Source organism: Aotus nancymaae, unplaced genomic scaffold (genome assembly GCF_030222135.1).
Source record: "Aotus nancymaae isolate 86718 unplaced genomic scaffold, 86718_ANA_hifiasm-v0.15.2.pri h1tg000075l, whole genome shotgun sequence".
NCBI classification, from domain to species: domain Eukaryota; kingdom Metazoa; phylum Chordata; class Mammalia; order Primates; family Aotidae; genus Aotus; species Aotus nancymaae.
The window spans coordinates 3,888,005-3,914,271 of record NW_026988490.1 but is presented as its reverse complement, the minus strand read 5'-3'; the positions used below and the strand labels follow the sequence as shown (position 1 = coordinate 3,914,271).

Genomic DNA, 26,267 nt, shown 5'->3' with positions numbered 1-26,267 from the left:
CCAGGTTGAAATGATGATTACGGGGTGCCCAGATTCCCACCTTCTAGCTGCCTGGCTGCATTCTCACTAAAGTATAGGGCTGTCTCCTGGGCACCGATGATAGCCTGAGCCTGTGGGAGAAAAGCCAAGCACATGCTGAAAGAGAAGCAGAGAAACCTCCTCCAGAGGACAGGAGGGAACTCCACACCCTCCACTCACCTCTACCTGCCATTTGAGTGCTGCCAGATGGTGGTAAATTGGCTTATTTTCCTATAGGAAGAGGAAGACAGAGCTCTTACTAGGGGGGGTCGCAGAGACAGTACAGCGAGACATGCCCCCAGAATGCCACCAATGCCCCAGGACAGGACCACCCATGGGACCAGGTTATGAGGGACCCTGTGGGATGGGGTGGAATCTGGGAGGGTGAGCCTTCTTCCCCCGGATGGGAGTGGGTGAGACAAGACTGGGGCCTCTACATCTCAGTGCCCCCCCCGCCAAAACCCAGCAGTCATGTCAAGGGCAAACCAATAAATCATGTTACTTCATCCAGCTGAGCTCGGTTCTGTTGTTTGTATGGGGAGAGTCAAAAGGAAGGTGACTGAGGGTGGCCCACTTGACTCTATTCCCCAGGCCAGGAAGCAGTAGGCAAGGGCCAGGAGTGGAGTTTAGAGTAAAAGTTCTCAGACCCAGTGGGAACATCATAAACTAGTAAATTCTCCTCAAGCTCCCAAAGAAAGAGGATTTGGGTCTTTTGTCGGTTTTCACCCACAGCCACAGAACTGAAAGTCTGAAACTAGATTCTCTCCAAAGGACAGTCACATCAATCTTCAGTGATGGGGTGTGAGAAAAGCCCACCCTTCTGCCAGCTTGTGATTTACAAAGGTGCATTCATTGAACAAACACTGAGCACATACGGGCCAGCTACACTTCTTCACAGTGGGGATATGGGAAGGAAAAGGCAGGAGCCCTTGGCCCCGAGGTTTCCACTCTCGTTGGCCTTGAAATCCCGGACTCCCAGAGCTAACAGAAACCTGTGATACTCTCTAACTCCACCTCCTCAGGAAACGCTAGCCCAAGGTGGAGAGGTGCTCACACCCGGCCCTGTACTAGGGATTAACATAAAAAGAACAAATCTCATTGAAACTTCACAAACATAAGTAAAACAATACCACCCCTATTTTACAGATGTGAAAACAGAGGCCCATAGAGCTCAAGCAATTGGCCCTAAATCATACCCTTAGCAGATGGAGAGAGAGCAATCAAACCCAGGATTCTTAACCAGTACCCGGCAGTTCTTCCACAATCTTTACAGTTACCCTCTACTGTCCCTTGGGCCCTCTGTCCCCTGGAGCCTGCCCAGCCAAGACTCACGTCCTCAGGTGAGTGGCAGCCAGGAGAAGTGGTGGTGTCAGTGTTGCTGCCGCTGTTTATTTGCCTCTTGGTGTCGGTTGCTCCTGTACCAACACCAGGGCTGTTGTGCTGATGATATTCTCTCAGCTGTGGAAAGAAGAGCAGTGATACTCAGGAGAACTACAAGCCCCTACAGTCACGTCCTACTTTACAGGTTTTTGTTTTTTTTTTTTCCCTTTGTTGTTGTTGTTTTGAGATGGAGTCTCACTCTCTTACAAGGCTGGAGTGCAGTGATGCAATCTCATCTCACTGCAATCCTTCAAGTGATTCTCCTGCCTCAGCCTCCTCAGTAGCTTGGACTACAGGCTCATGACACCATGCCCAGCTAATTTTTCTATTTTTTGTAGACAAGGGGGTTTCATCATGTTGGCCAGGATGGTCTCGATCTTTTGACCTCATGATCCTTCCGCCTCGGCCTCCCAAAGTGCTGGGATTACAGGTGTGAGCCACCACACCCGGCGCCTACTTCACAGATTCTCCAAAATACTCTTAGAGCATCTGACTTAACACCACCAACAACTGTACGAGGTGTTGTCTCAATCAGTGACTGAGAGGGACTGATGCCGTGGCTAAAACCAAGGCAATAATGGAACTTAAACTCAGTCTTCTGACTCCGACCTCTGGGATTTTACCACAAATCAGCAGTTGCCAAGGACCAAAACCAGAGGCAGTGGTAGAAAAGTCAATACAAAGTAGGCAGGAACTGTACACTGTGTGGTTTAGAGTCAGACATCCTTACACGTCTGTTAATGTTAAGAAGTGCACTGGTACCTCTCCAACTTTTACATCAGTGTATCCTCATGGCAGAAGTCAGCCTTTCTGTTAAATCTGAGAATTGAACCGAAGAAGACAACCCAAGCCTCATTTCAGAGACAAGTCTGCTATACTCTTAGAAATCTATGTGACTCTCAGCCGGGCGCGGTGGCTCACGCCTGTAATCCCAGCACTTTGGGAGGCCAAGGCGGGTGGATCATGAGGTCAAGAGATCGAGACTATCCTGGTCAACATGGTGAAACCCCGTCTCTACTAAAAATACAAAAAAATTAGCTGGGCACGGTGGCGCGTGCCTGTAATCCCAGCTACTCAGGAGGCTGAGGCAGGAGAATTGCCTGAACCCAGGAGGCGGAGGTTGCGGTGAGCCGAGATCGCGCCATTGCACTCCAGCCTGGGTAACAAGAGCGAGACTCCGTCTCAAAAAAAAAAAAAAACAAAAAACCAAATACAAATACAAGACCCTCCTAAAGTAAGGCTGAATGCTAAGAGTTTGAGACCAGCCTGAGCAACATAGTGAGACCCCATCTCTATAAAAAAAGTTAAAAAATCAGCCAGGCATGGTGGCACACATCTGTAGTGCCAGCTACACAGGAGGCTGAGGAGATAGGATTGCTTGAGTCCAGGAGTTCGAGGTTACCATGGGCTGTGACTGTACCATTGAATTCCAGCCTGGGTGAAAAAGCAAGACCCTGTCTCTATTAAACAGAGCCACACACCACACAAAAAAAAACAGAATGCTGGCCCCGTCGCACAATTTGTGATTTATTTTTGCCATCTCTGTTTCTTGCTTCCTGCCTGCCCTCTGACTTTTAGAGGTGGGTAGCCTTGGGATCCTCCCAGCTCTGGACATCATCATCCCAGCTAGAGGCATGGAGCCTCCTAATCATAGGGAAAGAGACACTTGTATAAGATGCTCCTTAAGCCAGGCACGGTGGCCCACGCCTGTAATCCCAGCACTTTGGGATGCTGAGGCAGGAGGATCACTTGAGGTCAGGAGTTTGAGATCAGCCTGGACAACATGGCGAAATCTCATCTCTACTAAAAATACCAAAGGAAAAATAATTAGCCTGGTATGGTGGCACATGCCAGTAGTAGTCCCTGCTACTGGGGAGGCTGAGGCATGGGAAACACTTGAACACAGGAGGCAGAGGCTGCAGTGAGCTGAGATGGCGCCACTGCACTCCAGCTTGGGTGACAGAGTAACACTCTGTCTCAGGAAAAAAAAAAAAAAAAAAAAAAAGGCTCCTTAAATTCAAACTGGCTTCCGGCCTCAGCTACACTGGTCACCATTCAGCTACTTTGTATCTCTAAGTCTTGGTTTCTTTAAATTAAAAAGGAAGTTAGTGTTTTCCTCGCAGAGGTGCTGAGGATTAAATGAGATAGTAGTGGAAAGCATTAGGCATGTAGCACACTTAGCACACTCGGTCTCAAAAAAATAATGCACTGTTGTTTATTTGATGTTTTTCTACTTTTTTAAAGTAAGCGTTTATTGCCATAAACTTCCCTCTTAGCACTGCTTTTGTGTATCCCGAAGGTTTTGGTACATTGTTTCCATTATCATTTGTTTCAAGAAATGATTCAATTTCCTTCTTATGGACGGAGATAAATCCCCTCTAAAACATACTCTGTCCCAAGTAAAGACTAACTATAAAGATTGGAAGGAAAAACAAGGAAGGGAAAAATTTCAATACATCCACACACGTATACATGCATATATATTTGTAGCCCTCCGGCTATTTGGTTCATAGGAAGAAAATTATCTCTAAAATAATTAGTTGACCATTAGAAAGAAAAAAAAATCTTGTACCCTCAGTAAAAGCAGTGACTCTTGGCAAGCAAAAGTGGCTTTACGATAAGTTCCCTACCAGCTTGTCAAACCAGAAACCAGACTAATGCTCCCAAGGCACACTTGCTACAAATATTGACGCCACTAATTTACAGAGCCACATGGCCTGGAGATGGAAGCATCCTCAGGGAATGGTCTGCTGCCAAAGGCTGTTCCCTTAATGGGCTTTTACTACCGCGTGTTTGATTCGCTTCATATACACACGAGTAAGTTGCATTTTATTTTTTTTTCTTTGAGACGGAGTCTTGTTCTGTCTTCCAGGCTGGAGTGCAGTGGCATGATCTCAGCTCACTGCAACCTCAAATTCCTTTCACAAGTGATCTTCCACCCTCAGCCTCTCAAGTAGCTGAGACTACAGGTGCAGGCTCTACATTCCGCTAATAATATTTTTATTTTTGTCGAGACAGGATCTTGCTATGCTGCCCATGCTGATCTTGATCTCCTGGCCTCAAGAGATCCTCCCACCTCAGCCTCCCAAAGTGTTAAGATTACAGGTGTGAGCTACCACATGTCAAGTCATTAATCTTTTTTTTTTTTTGAGACAGAGTCTTGTTCTGTCGCCCGGGCTGGATTGCAGTGGCATGATCTCGGCTCGCCGCAACCTCCAGCTCCTGGATTCAAGCAATCCTCATGCCTGGCTAATTTTTATATTTTTAGTAGAGATGGGGCTTCACCGTGTTGGCCAGGCTGGTCTTAAACTCCTGACCTCAAGTGATCCACCTGCCTCAGCCTCCCAAAGTGCTAGGATTACAGGCATGAGCCACCATGCCCAGCTCACTAATAATTTTTAAAATGCAAATGAAAGCATATATATGTACACACACACATATCCACACATAATATTTATCCTATGGTATTGGGTATGGGCAAAATCTTTTAAGTGTATAATTCACAATGGTGTTGCTAAGAAAATAATTACTTTCATACTGTTGGTTATAGTATAAATCAAAATATAACATATAGATGTTATCACAAAACTATGCCAAGTCACGTACAAGAATGTTTATTACAGCAATATTTATAACCAAAAAAAAAAAAAAAAAAAAGGAAAACAATCGAATTATTTAAATGTTTGTGGACAGAGGCCTAGCTTTAAAATGTGTGGAACATCTATCTATACCTTGGAATTCTATTCAGCCATTTTTTAAAAATGAGGTTGATTTCTGCATGCTTTTATTTATTTATTTATTTTTGGAGACATGGTCTCACTGTCACCCAGTGGCATGATCTCGACTCACTGCAACCTCCACCTCCCAGGTTCAAGCAATTTTCCTGCCTTAGCCTCTAGAATAGCTGGAATTACAGGTGCACTCCACCACGCCTGGCTAATTTTTGTATTTTTAGTAGAGACAGGGTTTCACCATGTTGGCCAGGCTAGTCTCGAACTCCTGACCTCAGGTCATCTGCCCGCCTCAACTTCCCAAAGTGCTGGATTACAGGCATGAGCCACCATGACCAGCCTTTTTTTTTTAAATGTATATGTGTATTGCATATGGTACAGAGGCCAAGAGGTTAAGTTTTTCTTGGCCTTCTGAAGTTTCGCTGAAAAATCAACCTGGAGAAGGCAGGTTAATAGGAGAAAAGTACAAATTTATTTAACAAGTATACAATTGATGAAGACTCAAAGATATAGGTGAAATTGCCCATTTTTATGCTTAGGTTTAACGAAGTCTGCAGAGCCATGAAAAAATATCGGGCCAGGCTTGGTGGCTCACACCTGTAATCCCAGCATTTTGGGAGGCTGAGGCAGGTGGATCACCTGAGGTCAGGAGTTTAAGACCAGCCTGGCCAACATGATGAAACCCTGTCTCTACTAAAAATACAAAAAAAAATAGCCAGATGTGGTGGTGGGTACCCGTAGTCCCCGCTACTCCGGAGGCTGAGACAGGAGAATCTCTTGAACCCGGGAGGCGGAGGTTGCAGTGAGCTGAGATCGTGCCATTGCACTCCAGCCTAGGCGACAGCAAGACCCCATCTCAAAAAAAAAAAAATCAGACATACAAATGGCCAACAGTTATGAAAAAATCCTCCATCTCATTACTCATAACGGAAATGCATGGCAAAAACAATGAGATATATTTCAGCCCAGTTAAAATAGCTCTATCCATAGCGAAACTCTGTCGCTACTAAAAATACAAAAATTAGTTGAGCGTGATGGCACATGCTTGTAATCCCAGCTATTAAGGAGGCTAAGGCATGAGAATTGCTTGAACCTGGGAGGCAGAGGTTGCAGTGAGTTGAGATCACACCAGACCAGCACTCTAGCCTGAGCAACAAAGCAAGACTCCATCTCAAAAAAAAAAATAAAAATAAAAAATAAAAAAATAAAAGACTGGACAAAAAGGGTCCTGCTCACAGACTGAGTGGGGAAATCCAGCCAGGCCTGCCTATCCAAATTCTTAGCTTTCTCTGCAGCATTCCTCCCTTCTGGGTGAGGGGCAGGGACCTCCAGTGATTTGAGGTCTTTTGATCTACTGTCAAACAAGGTAAGTCAGGTAACTTTTTTTTTTCTTGAGACTGGTTCTTTCTGTGTCAGCAGGCTGGAGAACAGTGGCATGATCATGGCATACTGCAGCCTCAACCTTCTGGATTAAAGCAATCCTCCCACCTCAGCCTCCCAATTAACTGGAACCACAGGGGTGCACCGACACACCAGCCTAATTTTTTAATTTCTATTTTTGGAAAGACGGAGGATCTCCCTATTTTGCCCAGGCTGGTCTTGAACACCTGGGCTCAAGCAATTCTCACACCTGTGCCTCCCAAAGTGCAGGGATTACAGGCATAAGCCACTGCACCCAGCAGATAATTTCATTTTGGTTATTTTTTTTGTTTGTTTTGAAACTGACTCTTGCTCTTTCACCCAGGCTAGAGTGCAGTGGCGTGATCTCAGCTCACTGCAACCTCCGCCTCCTAGGTTCAAGCGATTCTCCCACCTCAGCCTCCTGAGACTACAGGCATGCGCCACAATGGCTGGCTAATTTTTTACTTTTAGTAGAGATGGAGTTTCGCCACACTAGCCAGCCTGCTCTCCTGACCTCAGGTGATCCGTGTGTCCCGTCTCCCAAAGTGCTCGTGTTATAGGCCTGAGCCACCGCGACCGGCCCAGAGAGTTTCTTTATAGGCAGTTTGTCTTAGAAAGGTGGAGGGAAAATTAGAGTAGTTTTTTGTTGTTTTTTTGTTTTTGAGATGGAGTGTAGCTCTGTCACCCAGGCTGGAGTGCGGTGGGGCGATCTCAGCTCACTGCAACCTCTGCCTCCCAGGTTCAAGTGATTCTCCTGTGTCAGCTTCACCAGTTGCTGGGTTTACAGGCGCCTGCCACCACACCTGGCTAATTTTTGTATTTTTAGTAGAATTGGCCAGGCTGGTCTCAAACTCCCACCTCAGGTGATCCACCTGCCTCGGCCTCCCAAAGTGTTGGGATTACAGGTGTGGGCCACCACGCCCGGCTTAATTGTGTTTTATGGCTGACTTTTGGAAAAGGGGCTTTGATTTCTGTGGCTAACCTCGAGGGAGAATGGTACCTAGAGACAGGCGCGCAGGAGAAAGTCAGAAGGAAACAATTTCTTGTGTGGCTGCTGCTGAGGTTCTCATTTTAGAGTACTGTTTTCTGAGCCCCAGCAGTGGCCAGCTGTACCATAACAATCAGAATGCATATAAAACTTTTCCTAAAATAAATGAAGCTAAAACTAGCTCTATCCTTTAACCACTGAATTAGCCAGTTACCAACTCTTAGAGCTGCTCCTTCTCTGGGATAGCCCAGGAACCTGAGGCGTATGTAATGCAGAGTCCTGTGGACTTTGATCCCCATCGGAGGGGAGCCCAGGAGTCCCTAGCGCGGGTCCGTGCTGTTTCTGTCATTGCTCGTGGCCACCACAAGGTGTCACTGTTTGCTGCTGCTGCGAGTTCCCACCACGCCCATAACTGCCGGCTAGAGAGGAAGAATTCCACTCCCCCAGCACCAGCTAATCCAGAGTCCTTACAGTTCCCAGGGCTTCCTTCCTAGTGCCCAGTCCTTAGAGGCCGCACCAGCCTCGGCCCGCAAGCCTGCCCCCAACCCCAGCACTATGTCCGGACTGGCTCAGAGGAACACCCATTCCAGACAATAACGTTTTCTTTCTTGCCCAGGTGTTTTCAACCTTTAAACCAGACTGGGCTTGTTCTTTTACTTTTTAAAATTTTAACTCCTCTATCATTCCCAAATGGGCTTGTTCTAATTCCTTCCTGGACCATAGAGCTACAAACTTCCTCCAAGAGAGACTTCCAATAGGCTTTTGGGCATCGTTGGGGTCCCCTTTCATACATAAAGGTAGGTCAACGTTCCCCCACACCTTCCCTGACAATAGGGCCTGATTGTCTCCAGTTGGGGAGCCACCCCTTCCAAATAGCTAAATTCCTTTTACTTTCCCTAGATGAAAGGTCGCTCCGTGGGGAGCCAGCTACCCAGGGGCAGAGTTTCTGGCATTCTTTGGAAGAGCAGTGAAAATAAAACTCACAAGTTACATCTTCAGCAGAGTGTCTGCTACATATGAATATATTGTACACATATTTTTATATGGTTGCAAACATAATAAATGTAGGTCCATGTCCTGATTTTTCACATACTGCAATGTATGTTGAATCTTCCCATGTCATTATAAATTCTTTATAATCATTATTTGTAATGGTTGAATAATCTTTTTCATGATACGGTCCTATTGTAATTTTATAATAATTTATTTAATTTTAGACAGTTTGATTTTCTTTTTTGTTGTACTGACTATTCTTATCATATATTTTTGCATGTGTTTCTGATTATTTCCTTATAAGAGACCTAGTATGGCAATTACTGAGTCAAAAACATTTGCAAGTCCTTTTATTCATGCTGCAAAAAAACTTCCTAGAAAGCTTGTATCATTGTGTACTATCAACAGCAAGTACCATAAGGAATGCGTACCCGACTGCACCCTAATCAAAAGTAATTAAAACAATTTTATAAAGCTCTCATCATTAGTCTGGTAAAAAAGATGTTTTAATTTGCAGTTAGGCCAGACGCAGTGGTCACGCCTGTAATTCCAGCACTTTGGGAGGCCAAGGAAGGAGGATCACCTGAGGTCAGGAGTTCGAGACCAGCCTGGCCAACATGGTGAAACCCCGTCTCTACTAAAAATACAAAAAAATTAGCCAGGCGTGATGATGTGTGCCTGTAATCCCAGCTACTCAGGAGGCTGAGGCAGGAGAATCACTTGAACTCAGAGGTGGAGGTTGGCAGTGAGCCGAGATCACTCCAGCCTGAGCAACGAGAGCGAAACTCCATCTAAAAAAAAATTTGCAATTAATTACTAATATAAACAAACATTTTAAAATTTATGTTTCTGTTTCTATAAATTGTTAGCAGCTCTTATTATTTACTTAGAGACAGGGTCTTGCTCTGTTCCCAGGCTGGAACACAGTGGCAAAATCATAGCTCACTGCAGCCTCAAACTCCTGGGCTCAAGGGGTTTTCCTGTCTTGGCTTCCTAAAGTATTGGGATTATAGGCATGAGCTGTGATGTCTTGCCCTTTTACTCAATTTATTTATTGGGATCTTAATTTTAAAATTTAAAATCGATTTTTATGAGCCCTTTATAAATTCTCCCAGCGGAGGCAGGGAGAATTGCTTTAACGTGGGAGGCGGAAGTTGCAGTGAGCTGAGATCGCACCACTGCACTCCAACCTGGGTGACAAAGTGAGACTCCATCTCAAAGAAGAAAGTAAAGGACTTTGGGATGCTGAGGTGAGTGGATAACTTGAGCCCAGGAGTTCCAGGCAGGCCTAGGCAACATACAGAGACCCTGTCTCTACAAAAAATTTAAAAATTAGCCAGGCATGGAGTTCTGCACCTGTAGTCTCAGCTATTTGGGAGGCTAGGGCGGCAGGACTGCTTGAGCCCAGGAGGTAGAGGCTGCCAAGAGCTATAATCATGCCACGCACTCCAGCCTGGGCAACAGAGCAAGACGCTGTCCATAAATAAATAAATAAATAAATAAGAGAGCAAAATCACCTGGTTACCATCCAGCAGGCCCCCCGAGACAAAAACTCCTCACCTGAGGAATTTAGAAGTAATTAGACTTTCCTGGTTCCAGGCCTCTTTTCAACTGAAAATGTGGAAGTAACTAGGATTTCTGTACATCTCCGGAATGCCTGACTGCCAAAACTCATTGTTCGGTGCCTGACATTAAGGCACCAAAATGTCTAAAAATGTAATCATTTATCATGCAAGTTATCCTTCAACTCCTGCTTTAGGTCCAGAAATATCCCTAAGGAAAAGACCACCACAGCGCACTCAGAGCTCTTGTACTGCGCTTTTCTGCAGCATTCCTTCTGCTATGATAATAAAACTTTCCTTTTTCAAATCTGTACTGTGGTCAGTAAATTCCTCTTACCAACCCTGAAGTTAACTGTTACCAGAAAGGGGTCCCAGTCCAGACCCCAAGAGAAAGAGAATGAAGGATGGAATTGGGGTGGCAGCTGTGTTGGCCAAACGGGTCCCTCTGACTGCGCAGCGTGGACGCCACTTCTCCCAGCCTGAGAGTTGCAGAAGTAGATGGCGGGGAATCCCCTGCTTGGGGACTGACACGGTAGGTAGATAGAAAGTTGGAGAACAGGAACTGTAAGCCACTAGCAGGAACTTTTTTTTTTTTTTTTTTTTTGACAGTCTTGCTTTGTAACTCAGGCTGGAGTGCAGTGGCATGATCACGACTCACTGCAGCCGCGACCTCCTGGGCTCAAGCAATCCTCCCGCCTCAGCCTGCGGAGCAGCTGGAACTACAGATGGGTACCACCACACCTGGCAAAATTTTTTTTATTTTTTATAGAAAAGAGGTTTCTTGGCCATGCACAGTAGCTCACGCCTGTAATGCCAGCACTTTGGCAGGCCAAGGCAGGTAGATCACTTGAGGTCAGGAGTTGAAGACTGTGACCAACATGGTGAAACCTCCGTCTGTGCTAAAATGACAAAATTAGCAGGGGGTGGTGGTGCATGCCTGTGATCCCAGCATCTTGGGAGGCTATTATTTTTAGTAATAATACAATTTATTATTATTTATGTTTTGTAGTTTTACCACATTGGTCAGGCTGATCTCGAACTCCTGACCTCAGGTGATCCACCCACCTTGGCCTCTCAGAGTGCTGGGATTACAGGCATAAACCACCACGCCCGGCTGCTGAAAACAGCTTTATGGAGGCAGCAGTGTGACAGCTCTGTAACTGGTCCTGCAGGGCAGCGGTATGCCACAGGCCATTGTGTTGAGAGTAGCCGATAAGGGGCAGTTCCATAGTCATGTTTATGCCCACTTTTAATTACATGCAAATTAAAGGATGGGTTTTCCAGAAATTTTTAGGAAAAGAGTTTAACTCCCAGGTTATTGCCATGGAAAGAGGCAGTGACTTCCGGGTGTTGCCATGGCAATGGTAAACTGACATGGCACCGGTGGGCGTATCTTATGGAGAGGTGCTTTCCCTCTTCCCTGTTTCAGCTGGACTTCAATTGTTCTGGTGTCAAGTCCCACCTCTTCCCTCACAACTGCTACTAATCAGGGTGTAGACTGAGGCACCCTGACTCTATGCTCCCAGTTTGCAATACTCTAGCTCGGCCCAAATAGATCCTCTCTCTTACTATTATTTTTTTTTTTTAGAGAAAAGGTCTTGCTCTTGTCACCCAGACTGGATTACAGTGGCAGGGTCTTAGCTCACTGTAACCTCGAACTACTGGACTCAACCAATCCTCCTGAGTAGCTGGGATTACAGACATAAGCCACCATGCCTGGAAACTTTTAAATATTTTGTACAGATGGGGTCTCACTATGTTGCCCAGGCTGGTCTCAAACTCCTGGCAAGCAATCCTCCCAACCCGGCCTCACAGAGTACTGGATTACAGGAATGAGCCCCTATGCCCAGCCCCAGATAAATTCTCTATTTAATTTTGCTTCAGCTTCCTTTCAGGTCAACAGTTCCCTGTTGATTCTCTCTTTTTTTTTTTTCTCTTTCTTTAAATAAAGACGGGGTTTCACCATGTTGGTCAAGCTGGTCTTGAACTCCCGACCTCAGGTGATCCACCTGCCTTGGCTTCCAAAGTGCTTGGATTACAGGCGTGAGCCACCACGCCCGGCCAACTCTCTTTGGGGAGGCACGGTGGCTCACACCTGTAATCCCAGCACTTCGGGAGGCTGAGGTGGGCAGATCACTTGAGGTCAGGAGTTTGTGACCAGACTGGCCAACATTGTAAAAACCAGTCTCTACTAAAAATACAAAGATTAGCCAGGCATGCTGGCACACACCTGTAATCCCAGCTACTCGGGAGGCTGAGGTGGGAGAATCACTTGAACCCGCCAGGCAGAGATTGTAGTGAGTCAAGATCATGCCACTGCACTCCAGCCTGGGCAACAGAGAGACTTTGTTTCAAAAAAAAAAAAAAAAAAAAGGCAATTTCCTTAGTGATGTAAACGTTTTCATGGCTATATAAGGGAATCAGGCAGTCCTCAAGGAGGAAGAAAGTGAAGCACAGAGCAGGGGAGGAAGTGGAGGGAGAGAATTTCCCCCAGGCTGGGCAGCCCAGTGTGCTGAGCTCCAGATGTCTGCACCCCTCCTTTGTTTTCCCCATCTCTTCCCTACTCCCCAGGCCAGGCAGATGGCAGGTCCTGGACAACTGGAAGGAACGAGAATGAAGGATGGAAGTGGGGTGGCAGCTGTGTTGGCTGAACAGGCCCCTCTGACTGGGCAGCGTGGAGGCCACTTCTGCCAGCCTAAGAATTCGAGAAGTAGCTGGCGGGGAATCCCCTGCTTGGGGAATGACAAAGTAGGTAGATTAGAAAGTTGGAGAACAGGAACTGTAAGCCACTAGCAGGAGCATGGTCAAAGAGCCGACCGTGGAGTCCAGACTGAGCAGGAGGTAGAAAAGGAACAACAAGCAAGGAAGCAGAGGAGGCTATGGCAAGCATAAGGGGCAGTCCCAGTTATTCTAAGGGAAAAGGACAAGTGCACTCGAGAGGCTGAAAGGAAGCGGCTCTCTGTTACGGCCAGCCTTTTGAGGTGACTGGAGCAGAGGAGGTAAAGGGACCATGAGCACAGGTGGCGGAACTGTAATACACAAGTATGAGGCCAGGTGCAGTGGCTGACGTCTATAATCCCAGCACTTTGGGAGGTCAAGACCGGTGGATCAATTGAGATCAGGAGTTTGAGACCAGCCTGGCCAACATGGTGAAACCCATCTCTACTAAAAATACAAAAAAAATAGGTGGGTGTGGCAGCGGGCACCTGTAGTTCCAACTACTCAGGAGGCTGGGGCAGGTGAACTGTTTGAACCTGGGAGGTAGAGGTTGCAGTGAGCCAAGATAGTGCCACTGCACCCCAGCCTGGGTGACAATAGCAAAACTCCATCTCAAAAGATTAATAATAAAATAAGTAAGTATGCTGAAGTCACTGGGGATGACTTCAGTGTCATCAGGCTGGTCTTGAACTCCCGAGCTCAGGTGATCCACTCGCCTTGGCCTCTAAAGTGCTTGGATTACAGGCGTGAGCCACCGCGCCCGGCCCCCAGGTCCTAATTTCTAAAACCTCTGTCCTTTCTCAAAGAGGTCAGAAAATAGAAAAAACAAACAAACAAACAAACAAACAAAACGAACAACAACAAAAAGAGGCACAGGAGATTAAAGAGGCCAAAGGCAGTTTAGCCCCCACCCCAAAAACATGCCAGAGGCCCGATACGGAGTTTGGGGTGCTTGACCGCGCTCAACCAAGATTTATGTCTGGTCCCTGCCAGGTCTTATCTAAACAGATCTGAAAAATATAAGCCTTCCTCCTTCCATTAAATACTAAGTTAACACTGGCAGGCCCCTCTAAGGCTCTGCTCTCCACTGGGGTCCTGAAGGGCAGGCCCCTCACAGGTGTCCTCACCCACATCCTCCTTCCGCATCGGGCCAGGTAAAAAAGTTCGTCCAGGCGTGGGCACACTGAGGCCCACTGCCCAGTCGTAGAGCCCTGCTTGGGGACTGGGGGCTTCAATGTTCTCCTTCACCATCTGCGGCCAGACTTCCCACTGGCAGCCTTGCCAGGCATTTCCTGCCTTGGGGAAGGGGCCCAGCCTCGGGGCAAGTCCACGCCGGGCCCCCAATCCAGAGCCTGCAGCCCAGGAGCAACGGGGTGTTTAATTGAGAAATTTTTCCCTCTGGGCCTTATAATAAAGGGAAAGGGAAGGGGGTGAAGATCCGGGCTCGAGTTCCCTGGGTGCAGCGAACCCATAAGCGACCCCAACCCAGTTGCCCCCAGCACCAGGACTTCATGCCGGCACCAAGTGGGGCCACAGAATGCACCAGCTGCCCGGGCACCCCCAGACAGTGCCTCTTGCCGGCGCCCGGTGGCCCTTTGCTGCGGTGCCCCCTGCCCAGGATGCGAGAACCGCCTCCTGGTCCCCGCTGCACCCACCCGCTGGTCGTGGGAGGGGGAATCAGCCAGCCAGAGAGGAGTCGGGCCACCGGGCTGCACCCTCAGATCCCAGCAATGGCCGCCCAGCAGCCCCGCGGCCCCGCCGAGTCCAGAGGGCAATGTTCGGAGCGCTCTAGCCGCAGACTGCATGCCACCACCTTCTTGTCCAGATACGCACGCGTCTACCCCACAAATAGAGCCAGCGAGTCAGGCAGCCCAGGCCCCCCAGCTTACCTGGACAGGGCACAGGGCTGTTCCGGTGCGCTGCCTAAGACACCTGCTGTCGCTCGCTCACTCTGGGAAGCCCAGCTCCTGACGAACCACGCGGAGCCACACACCTCAATAAGGGCCAAGCAAACAAGCCCCCAAGCTAAAGGGCAGGGACCCGTGGCCCCTCCCCGCCACTTCCCCTCACCAGACGCGCTCATTCGCCTCTTGGATCACTGGAGCAGGGAAAAGCTTCCAGGCAACAATGAGCGGTGGGAAGAGAGGGAAGATAAAGGTGACAGTGGCTCATGCCGGGCATGGCTGCAGGTGCCTGCAGTCCCAGCTACTGGGGCGGCTGAGGCAGAATGGCTTGAACCAGGAGGCTAAGGTTGCAGTGAGCCAAGATCTTGCCATTGCACTCCAGCCCAGGCAACAGAGAGACTCAGTCTCAAAAAAACAAAACAAACAAACAAACAAAAAAGACGAGACACAAACTCTTAACTGCAGATCTCAGCAATATTAAAAAGATAAATGAGGCCTGGCAAGGTGGCTCACACCTGTAACCCCAGCACTTTGGGAGGCCTACTCGGGCGGATCATGAGGTCAGATCGAGACCATCCTGGCCAACGTGGTAAAACCCCATCTATACTAAAAACACAAAAAATTAGCTGGGTGTGGTGGTACGTACCTGTAGTCCCAGCTACTTGGTGGGAGGCTGAGGCAGGAGAATCGCTTGAACCTGGGAGGCGGAGGTTGCAGTGAGCCGAGATCGTACCACTGCACTTCAGCTTGGTGACAGAATGAGACTCCATCTCAAAAAAGAAAAAAAAGAGAAATATTAGAAAAACTTTGAAATTTGAGATAAAACGAATAAACTGATTCAACAAAGATGGCTTAGCAAAATGAATGGTCATTTTTATGTAATTGAACCTGTAATTAAAAACCTTATAAAGAAAACTACAGTCTCACATGGCTTAAGAAGTGAATTCTTTCCAAATGCTTAAGGAAGAAATAGCACACATCTTACGTAAACTGTCAAAAACAGGAGAAGAAACAGTTTCCAAATTGTTTAACCAGCATAGCCTTAATATTTCATATTGAAACCTAATAGGACATCACCAGAAAGGAAACTTACACTCCACTTCCTCTTGTGAACTAAGTACAAAATTACCAAATGAACTACGAGTAAACCCATTTCAACCACATATAAAATGGGGTTGATCATATATCACAACCAAGTTGACTGATTTCCAGTGAGTTAACATTCAAAAGCCAATCACTGTAAGCTACCTTATCAACATAAAAAGATAACAAAAAATGCTCAATCAACAAACAAAAAAGCAATTGATAAAATTCAGTACCCATTCATAAATTTGAAAACTGAGCTAACACAGAGGAAGCAACATTCCCAGTTAAACACCCCTGCAGTTGAGAATAGTGACACAACTTATTTGCAGCCAAAAGATAAAAACTGAAGTATAATCTTACAACTTTTGAGAAATCTATGTTTTTCAGCTAAAAAGAGACAGACTTGGCCTTTGAATCATCTCTTTCCCTCCCAGGAAGGCAATCCAAGGCCTGGAAAAACAGCAGCTACATTGTAACCACAAGAACAAAAGCTATAGGGCTAAGGAAGTACCAGGAAACTGACAAGAGCCTTGCACTGCCTTCCTCTGAACATTTTTGTTTTTGAGACAAAGTCTCGCTGTCGCCCAGGCTGGAGTGCAGTAATGCCATCTTGGCTCACTGCAACCTCTGCCTCCCAGGTACAAGCATTTCTCCGGCCTCAGCCTCCAGAGTCTACAGGCATGTGCCACCACGCCTGGCTATTTTTTGTATTTTTAGTAGAGATGGGGTTTCACCATGTCAGTCAGGATGGTCTCGATCTCCTGTGTGATCTGCCTGTCTCCGCCTCCCAAAGTACTGGGATTACAGGTGTGAGCCACCGTGCCTGGCCTCTTCTGCACAAAACGAACCTATTACTTCATTTTTGCCCACTGCCAATCACCTCCCTCCACATCTTAGAGCATCACACTTCCCTAACCTAGAAACAACCCCCAGCCTTATCACCGGGAAGGTGGATTTGAGAGCTGTTTTTCTGCTTCCTCCTTTGGCTGCCTTGTAAATCCATCTTTTTTCTTTTGCAAAACCCATGTCACAAGTGGTGGACTTGCTGTGCACAGGCAGAATGTACCTAGACCTGGCCAGTGACACCGCGGATGGCCAACGGCTGCCTCTTTCCTTCCTCCTTCCACATCACACATAAAGGCCCCTTTTGGCCAACTCTTCCTCTGGGAAGCCCCTCCTCAAAGGGCACAGAACTGATGGGGAAGCCAGAGAGAGGGAGCTCAGAATGGAGGCAAAAAGCCAGGAATGTGGAGGCCGACTTCTGCTCAGCTTTGCTCCCTTGCTTAGAGAGGCTGGAGCCCAGGGCATCAGCCACAGGCCTCAGGACAAACCCTGGGCCGAGGAAAACAGAGCTGGATGAATCCTTGGAGACCATGAGATCCACTGTCTCACTCTGCAGACTGGGAAATCGGCTCTGACTCCGGCTGTGGATTGCGGCAGGTCCCAGGCCACTAACTGTCCTCTCTGGCCAGCACCACTGCAGCCTGGGCCTCAGCTGGTGGAGCAAATCAGGCTCATCCACTGCCAAGCAACTGCAACAAGGGCATGCAGCAGTCGTGGGCAGAGCCCAGGCCAGGACGTCAGCCTGCAGCTGGGGCCTGGCTAGGCCAGACACGGGGCCGGGTGCACAGCAGGGAGGGTGCCTGCCCATCTCCACAGCCATCCTCCTCCTGGGCACACTCACCGAAAGGCACACCTTAAAACAAAATAAAATATATTATCAAATATTCCAGGGCGGGTGCAGTGGCTGACGCCTATAACCCCATCACTTTGGGAGGCTGAAACAGGTGGATCACTTGAGGTCTGGAGTTCAAGACTAGTCTGGTCGACATGGTGAAAGCCCTGTCTCTACTAAAAACACAAAAATTACCCCAGCGTGGTTGCATGTGCCTGTAAATCCGGCTACTCCGGAGACTAAGGTGGGAGAATCGCTTGAACTTGGGAGGTGGAGGTTGCGGTGAGTGAAGGGCAACAGAGCAAGACTCAGTCTCAAGAATAAATAAATAAATAAATATTTCAAACATACATAAATGTGTAGGAGCCCATATGCCAAACCCCTGGGTACCACTCTCTGGGGTTATCAGAACATACTCATATGTAGTGATACTTGCTTCAGACTTTCTGGTTTCATGAACTAAAACAAACTTATATATGAAATAAAGCCCCCAGAACCTCCCCCTACAGGCTTATTCCGCTACCAGTCCCTCCAGGTACCCACTCCTCTGAATTCAGAGTTCATAACTCTTGTGCAATATTTTATAGTTCTACCACTTATGCGGATGTCTTTAAACATATTTTTAAATGTTAGCTAATATGTGTATGTCCTATTTGTTATACGTGACTTGTACATGTTATTGAAAACTTTGTTTTGGTTAACTTCTTTTTTTCTTTTTCTTTTTTTTGACAGTCTCGCTCTGTCTCAGGCTGGAGTGCAATGGCACCACGTCGCTCACTGCAACCTCTGACTCCCTGGTTCAAGTGATTCTCCTGCCTCAGCCTCCTGAGTAGCTGGGATTACAGGCACGCACCACCACGCCCAGCTAATTTTTATATTTTTAGTAGAGATGGGGTTTCACCATGTTGGCCAGGATGGTCTCCATCTCTTACCCCATAAGGCTGGGGGTTGTTTCTAGGTTAGGGAAGTGTGATGCTCTAAGATGTGGAGGGAGGTGATTGGCAGTGGGCAAAAATGAAGTAATAGGTTCGTTTTGTGCAGAAGAGGCCAGGCACGGTGGCTCACACCTGTAATCCCAGTACTTTGGGAGGCGGAGACAGGCAGATCACACAGGAGATCGAGACCATCCTGACTGACATGGTGAAACCCCATCTCTACTAAAAATACAAAAAATAGCCAGGCGTGGTGGCACATCCACCCGCCTTAACCTCCCAAGTACTGGGATTATAGGCATGAGCCTATCCTTGTCATTTCTATGTCCAATTCCCTCATTCCTATTGATGCTAAATCTCTTGCTATTTTGCAGATCAGATCCTTCAAGTTTCCTTTTCTATTTTTTTTTTCAGATGGAATCTTGCTCTGCTTCCCAGGCTGGTGCACAGTGGTGCAATCTCGGCTCACTGAAACTTCTGCCCCTGGGTTCAAACGATTCTCATGCCTCAGCCTCCTGAGTACCTGGGACTACAGTCACGTACCAACATAGCCAGCTAATTTGTGTTTTTAGTAGAGATGAGGTTTCACCATGTTGGCCAGGCTAGTTTCAAACTCCTGATCTCAGGTGAGCTGCCCACCTTGGCCTACCAAAGTGCAGGGATCACAGGCTTCACAACCACTGTGCCTGTAACTTTTCTATGAATTACGTGTTTATATTGTTTGCCCACTTTTCTTTTGGTTGGCTGACGTTTAAAAATATTAGTTTATAAGAATTCCTTAAATATTCTACATATGTATCCTCTGTCGATTATATGAATTGCAAATATCTGCTCTTGATCTACAGTTTCTCTTTAAACTTTGTTTGTGGTATTTTTGGTTGAAAAGAAGTCTAATACTTTGGCGAAATCAAATCTATCACCATTTCTCTTTTGAGCTTATTCTTTTAATATCTTTTTCTTTTGAGACAGACTCTCACTTTGTTGCCCAGGCAGGAGTACAGTGGCTAAATCACAACTCACTGCAGCCTCAAGTTCCTGGCCCCCAGTGATCCTCTCTCCTTAGCCTCCTGAGTAGCCAGGACTACAGGCATGCAGCCGACCAAGTAGCTAATTTTGTGTGTGTATATATATAACATAACAAGACCCTATCTCTCCATACATATATATGGAGAGACAGGGTCTTGTTATGTTACCCTGGCTGGTCTGGAAGTCCTGGGCTCAAGCAACCCTCCTGCTTTAGCCTCCCAAAGTGCTGGGATTATAGGTGTGAACCACCACACCCAGCCACTTTCAGTACTTTATTTAAGAAACTACTTTCTATGTACTATAGACTGAATGTGTTCCTTCAAAATTTATATGTTGAAATCCTAGCCTCCAATGTAATGGTGTTAGGAGGTGAGGCCCTTGGGAGGCAATTAGGTCAGGAGAGTGGAGCTCTCAAGATGAATTAGCACCTCCATAAGAAGAGATGCAGAGCCGGGTCCCTTGCTCTCAGGCCCCTCTGCTCCATTCTCTGGGACAGGAGAGTCCTACCTGCTCGTGGGGCCACTTCAGCCTCTCCTCTGGGGTCCTAGTCTTGGGCTTGAAGCCACTCTGGGGGTCTTCACAGTGCTTGGCCTCAGGAGGGAGGTTCAGTGACTTGGGTTTCGCTTCATGCCTGCTGGGGCTGCAGCTGGCCTTGCTGGGCATGCAGGCCTCTGTAGAGTCCCCAGGTCTCAGTTCAGGCCCATGCTCAGGGCTGGCCTCACTGGCGCTGGTGATGCTGGTCATGCTCAGGCTCCTCTTGATCACGGCCATGATAGGGTCAATGTCCTCCTCCTGGTCCTCCAGGTCCCCGTCCCCATGCCTCAGGTGGTACGGGGAGGCACCAGTGTTCCCGTTGGCCTCTGTGGGGTAGTAGCCCTAGTAGCCTTCTTTGCTGGGACAGTCGTGGCCATCTTATTCCTGGTCGTGGGCCTCCAGGACAGAGGGCTCGTCCTCTGTCCAGGATGGGCAGGTGGCCGTCCGGGTAGTCCTGGCTGCCCTCAGCACAGTGGCTATGGGGCTGCAGGCCCGCTTAGTCCAGCCACTCCTCTCCTGTCCCACAGTAAGACTCTCCTGACCCAGAGAAGGTAGCAGAGGTGCCTGAGAGCAAGGGACCACCTGGTACAGCCCCCGGAGATGCTGAAGTGAGGTGGGCTGGGTGCCTTACAGTTCTAATGGTGGCTGAGCTCTTCACTGGTTGGTCCAGTTAGGAGGCGTGTAGTGTGGATGCTCCTGGCACGTGTCAGTGTAGACGGGGTGCGTGCCGTGGGCCAGGTACTCCTCCCCATTGAAGTCCCTGCCCTCCAGGTAGCTATCGTCCTCGGGGCAGTAGTGGATGTAGTAGGTGATGCCCTCCTCCTCCTCCTCGGAGGTGTTGTTCACGTAGCTGGAGTCCCCATCGGGGCTGTGGCTGTAGCACTCCTACTCCTCGGACATAGGGTTCTCTGGCCATAGGGCGGCCAGTTCCAGGCCCTCGGGCACATAGTCCTCTAAGGGCAGCTCCTTGTCTTCGCTCCTGGCCGTGGGGAACAGGGCCCGGCCTTGCTCTGTGGTCCAACATGCCACTCCTCGCGCTCTCACACTTTCGGTGCGCCATGGCAGGCACTCACACAGCCATCATCTCCTGGAGGAGGCAGCCAGTATGGGAGGAACATTGGGAAGGACAGAGTCAGAACCTCACAAAGCCTGGCCACACACGAGGCCACTCCACCCCCACAGCACCTCACCACATTCTCCCACAGCAACAGCAAATGACAGCTGAAGATTTTCACTACAGCAATCTTTCAAAAAACTGAAAACGACCTAAGTACCCGTAAATAAAAGAATGATTAAATAAATGACGGCAGAGTTCGCGTACTGCAAGAGCTGACAGCGTTTTTAAAGAGGCAGGGCAATGCACACTACAGTGAGGGATCTTAAAGGTCTGTTTTGGAGGGAAAATGGCAAGTGAGCTACAGTCAGTGCACATGTGTAGATCCCAGTTCCAGCTCTGTCAAGATGGCTAAAGAATACGCACACACTCCCCAGCCCATACACGGATGCAAACATACATAGAAAGGGGGAGCCCGCAAAGGCTTGTCAGCCATGTCCTCTGGGGAGGGGAGGGGAGAGAGGTGGGAGCAGAGGGGGCTTGCACATTTTACTTTATTAAAGATGTTTGTACTGGTTGAGTCTTTTACCAAATCGTATTTGATTATTCACCAGCATTATAATCAAACCCACCTGTGCGCCTTTGAGGGTCTCCTCTTCTAGCTGGGGAGATGTCAGCACTGAGACAGAACAACCCGTGGGGAAGGGCAGACAGCGAGGGGAGGGAGCAGGACTTCGCATACCCGCCGCCACTCTGGGCGTCAGGAGAGGTGGCAAAAAGGCCAGTCTCCTGGAAGGTGGCCACTGGGGCAGAGGGGCCAGCCTCCCAGGCAATCGGGACGTGAGCACACCCCATGGCACAGCCAGAGACGCCAGAAACACCGGAGGCAGTGCTGACCCAAGGGAGGGTGGGACCAGGGAATGTGTCGGCCAGGATAGCTGAGGTTGCCCAGATGGGCAGTATAAATTTGGGGAAAACTAAATAATTCCATTTCATTCAACGGGTAGCTTGTGTGGCCGGGGCTGTGTGGTGTGTGCGTGAGATACAGTGTGTAGTGTGGTGGGTAAGAAGTGTGGGGTGTGTGTGTGTGTGTGTGTGTGGTGGCAGGGCATCCTTGAGGGTGAGTGTGTGCAATATACTGTGTATAGCGTGTGGTTGTGGTGTATGTGATGCATGTCTGGTATGTGTGGAGTGTGATGTACTGTGGAAGGGTTGAGTGTGTATGTTTCGTGTGTATGGTGTAGTGTGTATGGTGTAGTGTGTGGTATGTATGGGGTGTGTGTGGTGTGTATGGGGTGTGTGTGGTGTGTCTTAGGTGTGTAAGGTGTATGTATGTATATTACGTGGTGTGTGTGGTATCTGTGTAGTGTGAATAAGTCGTCTGTGGAAGGTGATGTGCTGTATGGATGATGTAACATGTATGTGGAGTGTGCTGTCCTGTGTGTGTGGAATTTATGAAGTGTGTAAGGTGCGTGGCATGTATAGGGTGTGTAGGTGTTTACAAAATCTGTATGTTGTGTACGTATGGTATTACATGGTATGTGTGGTGTGTATGCTGTCTGTGGTGTGTATGAGGTATATCTGTGGTGTGTAGTACGTGTGGAGAGGACATGGTGTACATGAAGTATGTGTGTGGGGTCTGTGTGGTGTACACGGGTTAAGTATGTGCTGTGTGTGAGGTGGGCATGGTGTATATGTGCTTTGTGGTGTGTGAGGTGCATATGATATGCGTGTTGTGTGTGGTGTGTATGGGGTATGTGTGTGAGGAAGGTATGATATGTGTATGGTGTGTGGTGTGTCTGAGGTGGGCATGGTATATATGTGGTGTGTGGTGTGTAAGGTGGGTATGATATGTGTGTGGTGTACCTGCGGTGTGTGGGGTGTGTGTGAGATGGATATGATATGTGTGTGCTTTGTTTGTAGTGTATAAAGGTTAGTGTGTGGGGTATGTGAAGTGGGCATGGTATATATGTGGTGTGTGTTGTATATGGGTTAAGGATGTCTGGTGTGTGAGGTGGGCATGATATGTGTATAATGTGTGTAAGGTGGGCATGGTAGTATGTGTGGTGTGTGTGGTGTATATGCATTAAGTGTGTGGTCTGTGTGAGATGGACATGGTATATAAGTGGTGTGTGAGGTGGGTATGTGTGCTGTATGTGGTGTGTACGGGTATGTGTGTTAGGTAGGGATGATGTATGTATGATGTGTGTGACGTGGGCATGGTATATATCTAGGGTATGGTGTATGAGGTGGATATGACATGTGTGTTGTGCGTGGTGTGTATGGCGTATGTGTGTCGTGTGTGTGAGGTGGGTATATGTGTGGTGTGTACGGTGTGTGTGTGGGGCGTATGGGTTAAGTGGCTGGTGTTTGTGAGGTGGGCACGGTATACACGTGGTGTCTGTGACGTGGTTGTTATACACGTGTGGTGTGTGTGAGGTGGGTATGATATGTGTATGGTGTGTGTGAGGTGGACATGGTATGTGGGTGGAATATGTGTGGTGTATATGGGTTGAATGTGTGGGGTGTGTGAGGTGGGCATGGTGCATATGTGCTGTGTGGTGTGTGAGGTGGGTATGAGAAGTGTATGGTATACATGTGAGGTGGGTATGATACGTGTGTAGTGTGTGTGATGTACATGGGTTAAGTGTGTGGTGTGTCTGAGGAGGATACGAATATATGTGGTGTGTGGTGTGTGAGGTGGGTATGATATGTCTGTGCCGTGTGTGTGTGGTATATATGGGTTAAGGGTGTGGGGTATGTGAGGTGGGCATGGTATATATGTGGTGTGAGAGGTGATATATGTTGTGTGGTGTGTATGGGGTATGTGTGTTAGACGGGTATGATATAATGTATGGTGTGTGTGAGGTGGGCATGGTATGTGTGGTGTGTGTGTGGTGTACATGGGTTAAGGGTATGGGGTGTGCGAGGTGGGCATAGTATATATGTGGTGTGAGAGGTGAGTAAATGTGTTGTGTGGTGTCTATGGGGTACGTGTGTTAGATGGGTATGATATATGTATGCTATGTGTGAGGTTGGTATGGTGTGTGTGGTGTGTGTGTGGTGTATATGGGTTAAGTGTGTAGGGTGTGTATGGTGGGCATGGTGTATATGTGGTGTGTGGTGTATGACGTGGGTATGACTTTTTTGTGTGTGGTGTGTATGGGGTATGTGTGTGAGGTGGGTATGGTTAAGTGTATGGTGTGTGAGTGAGGTGGGGATATGTGTGTGCTGTGCGTGTAGTGTGTATGGGTTAAGTGTCTGGGGTGTGTGAGGTGGGCATGGTATATATGTAGTGTGCGGTGTGTGAGGTGGGTATGATATGTGTGTAGTGTGTGGTATGTATGGGCTATGTGTGTGGTGTGTGCGAGGTGGGCACGGTATGTGTGTGGTGTGTGTGCTGTATATGGGTTAAGTGTGTGGTGTGTATGCGGTGGGCATAGTGTATATGTGCTCTGTGAGGTGGGTACGTGTGTTGTGTAAGGTGTGTATGGACTGTGTGAGGTGAGTATGTATGTATGTGGGGTGTGTGTGGTGTACATGAGTTAGGTGTGTGGTGTGTAGGGGGTATGTGTGTGGTATATGTGAGGTGGGTATGTATGTTGTGTGTGGTGGGTATGGCGTATGTGTGTGTGGTGTAAGTGAGGTCGGCATACCATGTGTGTAGTGTGTGAGAGGTGGGTATGATGTGTGTGGTGTGCATAGGTATGGGTGTGCTGTGTGTGAGGCAGGCATGATATGTGTGTGGTGCATGTACACATGCATACCTGTGCACTGCAGATGACAGGCAGGCCGGCAGCCCGGGACACGCAGCAGTGACCAGCTCAGCCAAGGTAGGGCTCGGGGTGGGAGTGGCCAGGCCCCTGGCAGCTCAAGATCTTGGATGCACTAAGAGCCTAGGAGGAGACAACAAGCTGTATCACCATCTCCACCCAAGTTCATCACTCACGTGAACCTCTAAGATGCACTGAAACGGTTCCACTTCTGATTAGAACCAGAAACACTCCAGATGGGCTCAGCACAGCCAAAGGGCAGGGAACTGTCCTCAATGTTCTCCTTCACCATCTGCAGCCAGATCTACCACCAGCAGCCTTGTCAGGCAGTGCATACCTTGTGAAAGGGGCCCGGCCCAGGGGCAGGTCCCGCCCCCCACCTCCCGTGCCCCCAACCTGGTGCCTGGAGCCCAGGGGCAACGGGGTGTGGGGTCTTTTAACTGAGAAGTTTTTCTCTCTGGGCGTTATTATAAAGGAAAAGGGAAGGGGGCAAAGATCCAGATTCAGGTTCTCCGGTGACAGCGAACCCAGAGGCGACCCCAACCGAGTTGCCACCCAGCACTGGGAATCGACGCCAGTGCCAAGTGAGGATGGAGGAATGCACCAGCCACCAGCGGCCCACTCAGCCGGGCGGTGGGACTCGAGTGCCCTCCAACCCCCAGACACAGCCTCTAGCCGGCACCAGGTGGCCATTCGCTGCCAGGCTCCCCCACCCAACCCAGGGATGCAGGAGCCACCGCCTAGTACCCGCTGCACACTCCCTCCACCGCTGGTGGGAGCAGGACGTGGCCCAGAGGAGAGGAGTCGGGCCGCTGGGCTGCTTCCGTAGATCCCAGCAACAACTGCCCCGCAGCTCCGCCGAGTACACAAGGCAGTGCTCCAGAGCACTGGGGCCGCAACCTCCGGCCGCCCCCAACGCGTCCGGGTGCCTCCAGCGCCGCAGGAGACCCCAGGCTGCCACCGCCTGCGAGTCAGACAGCCTGAGCCCCCCAGCTTACCTGGCCAGGGTGCGGAGCTGCTGCAGCGCGCTGCAGTCCCGAGGAGCCGCCGCCCGCTCCAAAAGCAGTCCACGTAACTGGACAAATAGAAGTCCCTTTACACAAGTCCAATAATCAATCACATCTTCTTTATATACTCACAGTGAGGCTTTTTTTTTTTTTTGGAAGGCAGCTTTTCAAATGTGTTTATTAGAATGCACGCTGACTCTGCTATAATTTAAAGAAAACACAGCTATGCTAACATCCGTTGCCCTCATTAGCATTTGTTTTTTAAGGTTTTGTCAAACTTTCAAAAAATCCTTTTCCAAATAGTTATTCACGGCTAATTGCCCATCAGAACAAGGTCCCCAGGCTTTTAGAGACACTTCCATTGTGAAATGGACGGCAGCCCCCACCCCAGCCACCAGGCCACCCACCACTGGCCACGGCAGTGTGTGAGCAGCAGCGCCCCCACGTCTTTGCCACTGCCCTGCTGGTCTGAGTACACTCCTGAA

At 48.6% G+C, this 26,267-nt stretch overlaps 1 protein-coding gene across 2 annotated transcripts; it reads right to left on the bottom strand.

The window, feature by feature from the left end:
* Positions 1 to 20: 20 nt before the first annotated feature.
* On the bottom strand, positions 21 to 26,138 carry LOC135271089 (amyloid-beta A4 precursor protein-binding family A member 2-like). 2 transcript variants are annotated; one of them, XM_064367836.1, is made up of 5 exons: positions 25,774 to 26,138; positions 24,770 to 24,898; positions 19,922 to 21,035; positions 1,351 to 1,476; positions 21 to 249 (listed from the first exon to the last, which is right to left on the bottom strand). In XM_064367836.1, exons 3-5 carry the CDS (start codon positions 20,183 to 20,185, stop codon positions 67 to 69), a joined length of 573 nt encoding a protein of 190 aa, XP_064223906.1. In that variant the 5' UTR covers positions 20,186 to 21,035; positions 24,770 to 24,898; positions 25,774 to 26,138; the 3' UTR covers positions 21 to 66. The 2 variants fall into 2 exon arrangements, with proteins under 2 accessions (XP_064223906.1, XP_064223907.1); XM_064367837.1 differs by lacking the exon at positions 25,774 to 26,138 and having other exon boundaries at positions 24,770 to 24,912.
* Between the last annotated feature and the right edge of the window lie 129 nt (positions 26,139 to 26,267).